The sequence below is a fragment of the Heloderma suspectum genome, chromosome 2 (assembly GCF_057233095.1).
Source record: "Heloderma suspectum isolate Gila_16-S chromosome 2, 16-S_ref, whole genome shotgun sequence".
Classification (NCBI taxonomy): domain Eukaryota; kingdom Metazoa; phylum Chordata; class Lepidosauria; order Squamata; family Helodermatidae; genus Heloderma; species Heloderma suspectum.
This window is the reverse complement of record NC_139459.1, coordinates 251,591,449-251,604,251: the sequence shown is the minus strand read 5'-3', so window position 1 is coordinate 251,604,251 and position 12,803 is coordinate 251,591,449. Positions and strand designations below refer to the sequence as shown.

General features: G+C 38.8%; 1 protein-coding gene across 20 annotated transcripts in view; it reads left to right on the top strand.

Annotated features, from left to right (window-relative positions):
• Window positions 1-12,714, top strand: part of TCERG1 (transcription elongation regulator 1) — a 55,299-nt gene extending 42,585 nt beyond the window's left edge. For 9 of the 20 annotated variants that reach the window (XM_084838745.1, XM_084838734.1, XM_084838732.1 and 6 more), the window contains 6 exons: window positions 5,537-5,701; window positions 7,607-7,789; window positions 8,768-8,947; window positions 9,656-9,739; window positions 9,906-10,006; window positions 11,554-12,714. In XM_084838745.1, the coding sequence (XP_084694871.1) occupies window positions 5,537-5,701; window positions 7,607-7,789; window positions 8,768-8,947; window positions 9,656-9,739; window positions 9,906-10,006; window positions 11,554-11,755 (915 nt within the window). In that variant the 3' untranslated portion in view covers window positions 11,756-12,714. Of the gene's footprint in view, window positions 1-28; window positions 98-5,536; window positions 5,702-7,606; window positions 7,790-8,767; window positions 8,948-9,655; window positions 9,740-9,905; window positions 10,007-11,195; window positions 11,361-11,553 lie in introns of all 20 variants that reach the window. The other 11 variants (XM_084838731.1, XM_084838729.1, XM_084838728.1 and 8 more) reach the window with 4 other exon arrangements.
• The last annotated feature ends 89 nt before the right edge of the window (window positions 12,715-12,803 follow it).

Below are 12,803 nucleotides of genomic sequence, written 5' to 3'. Positions count from 1 at the left end.
AATTAATATCTAAGTTTTAAAATCCTAGAGTTTGAAAAAAGAAGTGTCTGGCTGGAAAACTCCAAACAGACCTTTACATGCCCATTCTGTCACTGATGTGAGTAAGATTTGAAAACTCTTTGTGGACAAATTTCAAATAGTTGCTTTACCTCTAAATGCTAACACTTCACTGGTTTTTTTTAATCTCCCAGTAAATGTATTTTAGTATGACTACTTATCAGAATTAAAGGTCGCCTATTAAAGATTAATGAACTTCAAATGTCATTTGTCTGCACTGTCACTACAAGAGACAAAGTGCACATCACTGGGGAAGGCAGATGCTACAAAGTGTCTTCAACAGTGTTAGCATCAAAATATTCAGCAGCTTTCTTCAGCATCCTTGTATGCCATGTGAAAGCAGGGGAACACAAACCTCTGAAATCTAATCACTTCTAGTATTTCTGTTTCTTCATATACCCTCTAAGCTAAGCGAATACACATTCCTTTCAATAAGGAATTATAGTAGGTAGAGGCATGTAATATTTCATGCAAAAGCCCTCTGTCATATCAGAATGAGAGGCATTCACAGTTGAAATGCAAACCCGCTATAGGTACTTACAGAAGTAAAAAAAAAACAAAGAAACACCTCAGGTACTTTTCTTACAAAAGTACTTAATATCTATTATCTCACTGAAATGCTTCCGTACAACAACGCTATAAAGTAGGTCAGTGCTGTTATCCCCATTTTGCAACAAATAGGGAACTGAAGATAAGAGGAAGTGCTTACATAAGGCCCCTTGGTGATATCATGGCAGAAGCGGGATTCAAACTGGGAAATTCCTGATGCACTACTCAGGCTTTTAGGCTGCTGTACCCGCTTATCTGATGGTATCACCCACTGAGTTCAGTGGGGCTTATTTCTGAGTATATATGTATAAGATTGCACTGTTAGACTCTATGCTACAAAATGATTAGCTTTCTAGAGGTGAATATATGTAATCTCAAACTTCAACCTAAGCTGCTATTTGTTTTAATCAGTAGCGATGGTTTAAACATTATTGTTGCATCTCAGCCGTAATCAAAGTGAATAATTCATAAGTAAATTCTTTAATATTGCATGAGCTACATCAGACAAGATTTTGTGTTAAATATTGTGTTTATCTTTGCATTTGAAACTAATTATTCCTTTTCTCCCAAAGCCTCTTGTAACCATTTTATGTATTCTGTTTTGTAACAAGTGGATAGATTTTACAGTTTTGTGCTGTGCGGCCTGTCAATCAGTTCAGTCTGACAGCTGTCAATCACTGACACGCAAAGTATTATGGGATTCCCTAGTGAGGAAAGAATTGGTATCTCTGTGTGGTGACTTTAGCCTCCCGCAGTTCCGGTACTTTACATTTTTTTCAGTTTTTTTCTTTGTGAAGTGATGAGAGTTGTGCCAAGAATGTGTAAACTGCAAAAAAAGGAGGAAAATACTCCTAAATACACAGAAAATACTTTCAGCCTTATTTGCTTTTGTTGTGTTTCCATAAAAGAGCTAAAGGTTAACACGTGCCTAAAGTGTTGTGAAGCTTTCTCAGCCAAGTTTTTCAGAAAAGAGGTTTAATGCAAGAATTACATGATCTTCTCATGAGCCTTTAAAGTAAGGGTTTGAAATATCACACTTTGATTAATTGTTTATTGGCATTCTCCAACTTATTTGGAGAATGCCAATAAAGGAATTCGCTACCACAAGGCATAGTGATGGCCACCAACCTGGATGGATTTAAAAGGGGGTTAGCCAGGGGATTATGGAGGAGAAGGGTATCAAGGGCTACTAGTCCTGGTGGCTATATGCCACCTCCAGTATCAGAGGCAGTATGCCTGTGTTCACCAGTTGCTGGGGAACATGGGCAGGAGGGTGCTGTTGTACTCATGCCCTACTTGTGGGTTTTCTACAGGCAGCTGGTTGGCCACTGTGTGAACAGAATGCTGGACTAGATGGATCTTTAGTCTGATTCAGCAGGGCTCTTCTTATGTTCTTATTTAGTGAGATTAAAGAGATTAAAATAGTCAAGGTTCTTTAGGACTAGAGATGTGACCAAATGTTATGCTGAAGCAAGAGATGTAAGGTGTTCCAGTTAAAGTTCTTTTTGTTTAGCTGCACCTTTTGGGGAACAGAAGGAGTCTTTCAGGAATGCATATACAGCCCTGATCATTGCCTGTAGAAAAGTCTGGCGAAGTTGAATATTGCCAGGCCATTACCTTGACTGAACAAGGTCAACAGCCCTTCACCTCCCCCCACCTCAGAGGGTTTTAAAAAAAAAGATACAGTCAAGAGATACCTACTTTCTCCTTCCGCAGTGTTGTTGCGCTTATAGATTAGTATCTATGCTCTTGGCTTTAAAAGTCTATGCTTTTCATTTTCTACTTTGCTTTTCCTTAGAAGATGAACAGTAAAATGTGGCACTCTTACAACCTGTATGAAACCGGTAATCTCGCATGCTCCCTAAACTTTAGAATTATATCAAAATTAGTTAGCAGAATTGATTTGCTTCCTTTATTAGAGAAGACGGTAGTAGAGTTGCCTTTAGCTGAAATATTGGGTGTTCTCTTTTGGCACAAAAAATAGTACCAGGTGATGGGATCATACTGGCTTTCAAATTAGAATGAGAGCTGCTGGTTTCTGTAGAGACCAGGATGCATGCTGTATGGACATCAGATGGGATTGTTGTTAGAGCTACTTTTTGGCTGTAATGTTCTGAGTTCCTCTAAATTAACTCCAGCTACATTTTTCCTTGAAAATTGACAAATAAGCTTGCCAATTTTATCCTGGGCAGTATAAAAAGAAAACTGAAAAGAAGCATTAATCCATTTGGTGTGCCTGTTCAAATACCCTTACTTTAAAGATTTATACAGAAACACCTAGGGTTTTCCTTTCTTGAGTATAACCTTCTTACATCTGGCTGAGAAAGCTTTATATTTTGCATGTTATGTTGAAGTTCGCCTTTGAAATAACATATATTGTGTTGGATCCAGAGACAGATGAGCAGAGCTCTTCTTGTGCAATGGGTCTCCCTTCCCACTATAGCCCCCTGTGGCCCACAAAAGCTGCTCCTGGGAGTCAAGGGACCCTCTGGAATTGCACGTGATGGGGCCTGGGGGCTGCAGCAGGATGGGGAAATTGGGAGAACTCAGTGGGGCTGCCTTGTGCAAATGGACGTGCAAGACATCTCTGGGTGCAAGTCAGGATTTTTTATAATTAGTTAAGAGGTTACTGTGCATCTTCTTAAACACTTCTGTGGTAGAACATACCACTAAAATTGATGGAGAGTTGAGAAAATTGCAGTACACAACAGTGACAGGGTATTTCCTAATATTATTTGCCTTTTTACTTCAAAACTTTCATTGATATTCTGTGTCTAAATACTGTGCCAAGAACCAAATGCAACATTGGGGGAAATCTACAGGCTCTTAGCACTATTCTTTACTTTGTTCATATGTAGTAATTACTGTTAATACTTGAAGTGAGCTTAGAACCTAAGTTTTAATTGGCTGCAGTATTAAGCATACTTAAGTCAATGGTATTTGGGTTCCTATAAAGCATTAAGGTTTGGGGGGTTTAGTGGTACCCTCTGCATGTATGATGTGGGCTTATGGGGAGGATGTTAAAATGTATGTTTTGCTCAGGCTCACAACTGAATAATATCTGTTTTACAGCTAAAGTAACTGTTCTCCCCATCTGGCCTCAAAACTTGGGAATGTTCTGAAAGCAATAGACATAGCCCCATGGGCAGGTCTTGGCCATTCAGCAGGATAAAATGGCTGGACTCAGTGAAAGGCAGAGGTCCCGTGGGTGCAGAGGCTTTATTATGTGTGAGCACACTTTCACATGATCTGTTTGTGTGAAGCACCTGCCTGTGCAATTGCAGCAGTTGTGCTCTCACAATCACAACCCTTTAAAAAGAGTGGTTTGGCACTCGTGTAGTTGAAATTGGCACAACCACATGAGAAATTGATTCACACAAACCAATTATAATGTGACACTGTGCCTATGTCAGTGTGTTACAAGCATCCAACCATGCAGCGGCTGTGTGTGTGAATTGGCCAAAGCTCTGCAGTTCCACCTCTGTCATATATAAAATTGAGAAAATTCTATAAATTCCAAGGGAAGCCAGCAAAGAAAGTAGCAAGAAGAACCATAATGTTCTTGTTGCTTTTGTTCATACAGAGAGGGAATTGTTTTCTGAAACATTCCAGTGTAGACTGAATACTGTTGGGTTGATTCCAGTCTTAATCCTAGACCCATTGAAATGACTGGGACTCAGGTTAGACTAACATTGGCTGCAGCCTACTGTTTCTCTACTGGTTTGTAGTTATATACTGAGTAAAAAGAGGCATTGTCATAATTCATATTCTACTTCTGTGTTTTCTTAAAAAGAGTTATGGCAAACACACATCAAAGCAAATACGTAAGCAATTTGCCAAATGTCAATATAGTTGCAGTATTATGTTTTACACTTTTAGCTTTAACTTCAGTAAGATAACCATATTCAAACAACTTTTCTCATTATTCTTTATGAAATTTAACTGCGATCTTCATACTGATTTTTATACTCCGTATCCACCACTAGCTGCTACCCATGCTGTTTTGAGAACATTAACGTGCCCGTTTTAACGTACGCATGTAAATTTCTGTATTTTATTCCATAATTCAGAAGCTCAATGAATTGGTACTTGAAAGTGCAATGAAAAATTAAGGGTGTAGCCCACTAAACATTGCTCCTGTGAAACAACAAGCTTCAGCGAATTATACAATGGCTGAAATACAAAAATGCAGTTTATGCATGTGTGACGGAGCTGTAGACTACTTATCAAAGCAAACCCTCAGTAAAGTGATGGCGAACTGAATAGTCAAGTGGTTATACACACACACACACACACACACACACTTCGTTACCCCCTACTTCCTTAAAGAGGAAGGATTGCACAATCATGCACATATATGCCCCATATCACACGCTACACACTGATGGCCCCCACCACACATACAGAGGGCCCATTTCAGTAAATGGGTGGACTGGCCCCAAGTTTACAGTCTGGGTTTCCTCTCAGTTTTTACAAGAGCAACACCATCTGTGTGTGACGTGTGCCACTTCTTAAATGGAGTAGCAGGTTGGTGTTGCTGGAGTACAAACTTCCCAAGAAAACCACAAGTATTGATGTAATTCTCTTGCACTTGTGTAAACATCCTCTTTATATTGTGGCCTAAGACTGTAATGACTGTACAGTATCCTTTAAGGAACTATTCAGCCTCCATTTTGAAGGCTTCTGTATTACTGTGTTCAAATACATTTACTAAAGTTTATCCAAAATGACAGTGGATTAGACACACCCAGATGTAAGGTTTAGTCTCCTTATGAAAAATCGATTTTAGAATATATTAAATTAAAATAGTTTTTGTCATCACGGTAAGTCTGCTTCTGCTTTTTTTAAAGGTAACATTGCAAGCATTCAGAAAAAAAAGTACCTCTTAATTTCCCACTTTTTCTTCCTTTTGTCTTCTGTTAAAAAACAGATCAAAATGGACTTCTTTGAACTGTTATCTAATCACCACTTGGACAGTCAGTCTCGCTGGAGCAAAGTGAAGGACAAAGTAGAGACTGACCCTCGCTACAAAGCTGTGGATAGCTCTTCACAAAGAGAGGATCTTTTTAAACAGTACATTGAAAAAATAGCCAAAGTATGTTCACTACTGACAAAACTGCTTCCAATTCCTTAGTGTTTCACTGTTGAAGCAATAGACGTAGACTTTGACTACCACTAGCATAAATATTTAATATGTAATGCTGTTTTTAAAAAATCCATTTACTGGTGATAAGCATTGCCTATATTCTCAGACTGGTACCCTTGTTATTAGAGTAATAGTTTTAAGAAATGGAAAAGCTTTGGATTCCGGAAGTGTAAAAAAAATATAATACACCAGAACAGCATTTTCCAACTTGGTGACCTCCAGATCTGTGGGACTAAAACTGGGCATTGTAGTTGGACTACAACTGGGAGTTGTAGTTCAACACATCTGGGGGATACCAGATTGGAGGAGGCTGCGCTAGAAGTAGTCTGTATGCATGAATTGGGGAATATATCTGCCCAAATGTCATGTAGTGGTCACAGGATATATGTGTAGACTAGACTACATTATATTAAAACCTCAGTAACAACCTGGAATTCATTTGTAGCGTTGAACATTCTCTCCTAATAGATTTCTCTCCACTTCTGTGTATTTGCTTTTCCACACAAAAAACCCATCTTTTTACAACCTCTGTTAAACCTTCCTTTGTCCCTTTCTGCCAGAACTGTGAGCTACCAATTGAAGAATATCTTCAGAGCAGTCATTCACAACCCAGGAACTATTATGGCAGTAGTAGCGGCGTTATTTATTCATTTGTTTATTCAACATGTATTCTCCCTTTCAGCTTGGCAAAACCACACGGAGTCTTACAACTGGAACAAAATGCAATAAAAGCAATTCTAATGCAATGTTAAAAACACTTAAACTAAAACACATTCATCAAGGATTAATTACAACAGTCCAGCAGCTAAAAACCGTCATCTTTAAAATACCATAGTAAACTCTATGCACCTAAACATCAGCAGTGAACATAAAGAACCAGCACCTTTAATTGTGTCTGGAAGACCTGCTTGATTAGTTAGTATCTCTAGGATGAGCTTATATATCCTGGAAATAGTACACTCTTTCAGTTTATTTTTTGTTCATTATGAAGCTTGGCTTGTATATGGCTCCTTCAGAGATTTTATTTTGATTTATACATGTGATTGAAATCCTAGGACTGTATAAAACGGGACTATGACCAAGACTGCTAATCCTATGAGCTGTACATAAGCCATGAGGCTCTCATTTGCTTCTCTCTTATTTTCAATTCAAGGACAATTCCTAGTCGTTCTCATCCTCCTCTAGCCTGAGCTACAATTTCTGGCCTTACCTGTGTGTGCAGTGGTAGCCAATTTCTAGTCACTTATTCAACTACCTTGGAGAATGCATATAGTTCCCAAGCTGTGGACTAGCATGCAAAGGTAGTTTAGGTATGCCAAAGGACTTCGGTGTGCCTTGTGCAGTATTTAATTTGTCTCCTTCAAACTGTAGTCTCCCACACTATCTTACAAACTGCTTTTGAAAGTTTCAGAGATGACTTGCCATCTGACATGGAGGGCTGCTCTTCAAGAAATGTAAATCTAAAGTCCCCTTGGGCACGTGCAATTAGTCATGCAATTCTTTGAATCCCAGCTATCGTTTGTTCTCCACTCATAATATAAAGCCCAGCTTGTTGCAGTTTTACAGGTAGCCTGTCTTTCAGCTCTTTCAGTCTGCAGAAGAACATATTTCATTTGTGTGGCCATTGAGATCTGTGATGACTATGTACGGGGCAAACAATTAAAAAAATAAATTGAAACCTTACACTCATAACAGCAGTAATATTTACCAAAATTGTCCCACTAGGTGGATCATATTTTAAGCATGTTAACATTAGTTTGCTTCATCAATCTTATTTCTTGAGTTCACTTTGTGTTAATACTTGCAGCTGGTAGGTTAATCATAATAGAATATGTACTTTGGCTTCCATTTCAGAATGTGGACTCTGAAAAAGAAAAGGAACTGGAAAGACAGGCTCGAATTGAGGCAAGCTTGCGTGAACGGGAGCGAGAAGTTCAGAAAGCTCGTTCTGAGCAGACAAAGGAGATTGACAGAGAACGAGAACAGCACAAACGAGAAGAGGCAATCCAGAATTTCAAAGCTCTCCTATCTGATATGGTGAGGCTCCTCTGTGTTAGAGTTAACAAGGGCAAGCATGCACTTTTGTAAGAGAAGATACAAAGCTGTTTCTATTTGATTTTAATATGTGAAGTACTGGAGAGACTGATGTAAGCATGGATTTCTGCACTAAATCCTACAATTTGAAAAAACAGCTAATTACAAATGAGCTGTCCTGGAGGGCAGAGGGAAGACCATGACCGATGTAATTAGTAATTTTATAGCCACCTTCCGCAACCTGGTGCCCTCCTGACACGTGGGACTACAACTTCAGTTCTCTCCATGGCCATGTTGGCTGGGAATGAGTTGTAGTCCAGTACATCTAGAGGGCACCAGGTCAGGGAAGGCTGTTCTATAGCAACTCCTAGGGCAGGGTGGATAACTTGTTTCCCTCCAGATGTGTTGGAATACAACTTGCATCAGCCCTTGCCAATATAGCCAGTAGTGAGGGATGATGGGAGTTGTAGGCCAAAACATCTGGAGGGCTACAAGTTGCCCACCCCTGGGGCACATTTCTGCACAAAATGAAACCAAGAATGAAGAGTGATTCTATTTTCCACTGAGTAGCAAAATAAATTTCATATCTCTGTTGAGATCTGTTTGCATCCAAAACTGAATTCTAGGTTCTATTTGAAAGATGCAACCAATTCATGTTTACATAAAATTGATCTCTCTGTAATTCTGGTTGTGTTAGTTTTTCCTGAATTCTGAAAAAAATGTATTAAATGGTAACAAAAAATGGACTGGAGAGTGGAATAGAAGAGTGAGGAAAGGGAGTGTTGCAAAGCACAAACACCCTGGCACCCTCGAGAGTGTAGGCAATTTCTATATGCCCTCTTTTGTATCTGTGCTTTCATCAGACACTTTATATATCTTCAGACGTGTTTTCAATCATGAAAATGAAACACAGCTTTTAAAGTGTCAGTTTTAAAATAAAACAAAAGCAGCTGCTTAGTGATCAAGTTTTTCCTCTATTAGGTGCGATCTTCAGATGTGTCTTGGTCTGATACTAGAAGGACACTTCGAAAAGATCATCGGTGGGAATCCGGCTCCCTTCTGGAACGAGAAGAGAAGGAAAAATTATTTAATGAACACATAGAGGCCCTTACGAAGAAGAAGAAAGAGCATTTTCGGCAGCTTCTGGATGAAACTTCATCAGTAAGGAGATGCTCTGGATTTCCCCCAGGGCTTTAACGTCGTAGTTCCTTTAGCTGTTTCTCACTTTATATGTATATATTCTTACTAAAATTATTCTTGACATGCAGTTGGTATCTTCTGCTGTCATTCCATTCTCTGTTTTCTGCCTAGAAAAGTCTTGGGGGAAATGCCAGTAAATCTGTGATCAGGGTCACTAGGTTGTGCTCCTGCTTCTAGAGCTGAGCTGTTGCGGGTGGGGGAAATGGGGGTATGTGAACATACCTATGTTCCCCTTGCGGGAGGATCTCAGAAGGACATGAAAATGTTAACTTTTCTATTCAAAATGTGGAATAGATTTGATCCCATATGCATAAAAGTGAACAGCATATTGATAGGTGCTGGCATGTACTGATACACAGTCTACCAAGTTAAGTACCTCACATTTTTCTTTAAACGCTATTTATAAATTACCTCCATTTCTGAACTTTTAAAAAGACTTGCACAATAAAATAACATTGAGCTGACAAGTGAAACAAAATGTAACAACTGTTGCCCTGATCCTGTGTGTGCACGCGTGCGCGTCTAATCAGGGGTCATCATAGATTTGATCAGATCAGGATTCATCCCTTGAGCTTGGTCCATTAGAGATTGCAAATTTTTTGGCTACCACTGCATGTTTGCATTTCATTTATCAGCCTGTAATTGTTCTGTTCCTTTCTGTTTTAAAAGATTACCTTAACATCAACATGGAAAGAAGTAAAGAAAATAATTAAAGAAGATCCCAGGTGCATTAAATTCTCTTCCAGTGACAGGGTAAGAAGCCTTGTAGTGTTTTAGGCCTCCATGTATAGTTAAAACTAGGTGTTATCCCCCCCCCCCCGATATTTCATTCAATAACAACATATAACATCTAACATAAATTAGGAAGTCAGTATCGTAATGATAAGATTTTCAAATTTGCTTCTATCTTTTCGTGCAGAAAAAGCAAAGAGAGTTTGAAGAGTACATCAGAGACAAATATATTACAGCCAAAGCAGATTTCAGAACGCTTTTGAAAGAGACCAAATTTATAACATACAGGTATGTATTTAAATACACCACAGACACGGGTTTTTGAAATGCCATTTTCTGCTCCTTTTTTATCTTTATGTCCAATATCTGATTAGCTTTCTTACTTAATTTAGCAGATTTTCTTAAATCGGGGAAAAAATTGGACTGCCATCAATTAGAGTTGAAAGTGCCAAATTTGGAATATTTTTGTTGAATAGTATTTAAGATGGATATTTCTGGAAATCCTGGATAAATTTTAGATTTCAACTCCATGATGATGGGTGAATTAATTTTTTAATTAGCGATGAAAATTTTGGGATCTATATCTGTGTAATATGTAGCCTATTCTCAGAAATGTTAAAAGGAAGAATTGGTACTGAAATTTTACTTTTAGCTATGAACAGATTAGGTTGGGTCCAAAGGTGTCCTGCTCAATGAAAGATTGTTTCTAAGTTAGTGCAAGAGGTTTGCATGAGAAACCAGCCAGATGGGCAATTAAGAAATTTAATAATAAATAAAATAAAAATAAAACTGACCGCAGATCCAGAAGGGTCCCTTCATTTGCACAAGTTCTTACAGCCTGTGTTTTTCTTACTCACTGTTTCTCGTACCGCAACACAAAGCCTGTAACGTTGTAATGCCGCACTGTGAGAGGTCTTCCTCTAGCTCTTAAGCACGAATTCATGGAACAGCACTATTTCCCCCTCTGCTCATGGTTCTTTGGATCCAAGCTTTTGATTGTTTTGTTTAACAACAATCGGAAAAATCTGTACAATGCTATCCAGTTACAAAAAAGGTTAATTTGATCCTAGTAGGTTGCAGGTGGTGTTTTTCTGAAGTATTTATTGACTGCATTCATATTCCACCTTTCTGCCAGGGCATTCAATGTAGCTTGAAATTTAAAATATGTAACACTGAAACCTTTACAAAATGATAAAAGACAAGATTTATCTCAGGCTAGCAGTGGTCTCTTCAGGAGCTGGTGAGAAGAGTTCCATGGCCTGTGCTCATCCTCTTCTACCTGATTGTTGTTGTATTGAGGTCTGATTATTGTTGCTGTTGAAATAGAGTGCTGTCTCAAATGAATGTAATAATCAGATTAATGCCTCAGTTGGGCTGGATGACCACTGGGATATTGGAGTCCATTTTCTACAAGTGTTCTTCAACTACAGTGTTTAATTTGAAATGTGCTCATTTTTCTTATTTTACATTTTTGTAGTTTAACTTAGTGCTGATTTTAAAAGGTACTGGCAGCCCTTGAGACTGAAGTCTTCTGTTTACCTGCAGAACAGATACAGCACAGGCAGTGGCAGTGCAAGATTTTTTACACTCACACATCCCTGCCATTTTGCCTCACCCCTGACCTGAAGGGGCAACCTTATAGGTGAGAGGATAGCCCAGTCTCTGTGTCCTTTTGAGCATTTGGCCTACCTGATTGCAATGTCAAGAGAAATTTATTTTGGTGGGTGGAATTGATATTGGGACACCTGTCCACTAGTATCTTCACCAAGATTCCAGTTCATTTTTATAATGCCCAGTCGCCTGATGGTAATGGTAACCCTTACATTTAATTGCAGATCCAAAAAGTTGATCCAAGAATCTGACCAGCACCTGAAGGATATAGAAAAGATATTACAGAATGACAAACGTTATCTGGTACTTGACTGTGTACCGGAGGAGAGACGCAAACTCATCGTGTCCTATGTAGATGACTTAGATCGCAGAGGTCCCCCGCCACCTCCCACAGCTTCAGAGCCTACAAGACGAACAACAAAATAATTATGAAGTACTCTTGAACAAGAATATCTGTTTAAGTCAAGAAGATTGCATGAGCCATCTGTCAGGTTTAATCATATACATTACCGTGAACCTATTGCAAAACCATCCAAGGAGCAGAGAGAAAAGCAGCATTTGTGAACATAAAGCAGTCTCTGAACAGACAGAACATTTGCATTATTGATGCTTTTTCTCTTTGCCGCATGACTGACAAATATTCTAACCATGCAGCTATTTCCAGTGATTTTTAGATCCTAGAACAATGCGATATCTGTGTACGAGATGTGGATGTTGGTAGCATTTGGAGGTGTTCTTCTCAGCAGTGTTACATGTGAAAGCCTTGGGATGATTGATATTTGTGGTTTGAAGTTAAGAACTACAAAAATACCACAGGTGTCCTAATGGGAGAGCCAAGGTCAGGCACTCTGATGATTAAACTGTTGACTGCTGAAGACCGCAGTAAGATTATGCCCCTTCATGAACCTGAAAATATAGGGCCTAATTCTCTGCTCATGCATGGCCGCTCCTGTATAAATCAGGACTAACTCTATTCATGTCAGATCCGGCATGAGAGGAGAATGAACCTTGCAGTGACCAAACTGAATAAACACTATTTGATCTTGTTCACAGGCCTTCTTTGATTCTACCCCTCTCCCCCTCCTCCCCAATAGGCACAATCAAGTTGCTTTGCCCAGTAGTCTGGTAATGTTTTGCTTTAAATTGGAAATGCACAGAAAAAAAGTTTCTTCCCCAGGATAGCACGGTTGTACAAATACACTTTTATTTACCATAAAGTGATCTCTACCAACCTCTGAATTAGAATATGGACTTCCCATCTGGGTATTTCTTGTAAACTATATTCCTGTTTTGAATGTTAAACTTGTGTTTCTAAAGTTTAATTTTGAAATGTTGGGATTGTTCAGTTTACGTATTTGAACGACAATAAACCAACCCTTTTTATATATGGATTGTACATGCTTAGTAATGGCTTATTGCACTCTATTTTTTGTAAGCCCCATTGAGCTCAATAGGACTTACTCCCAAGTTAGTG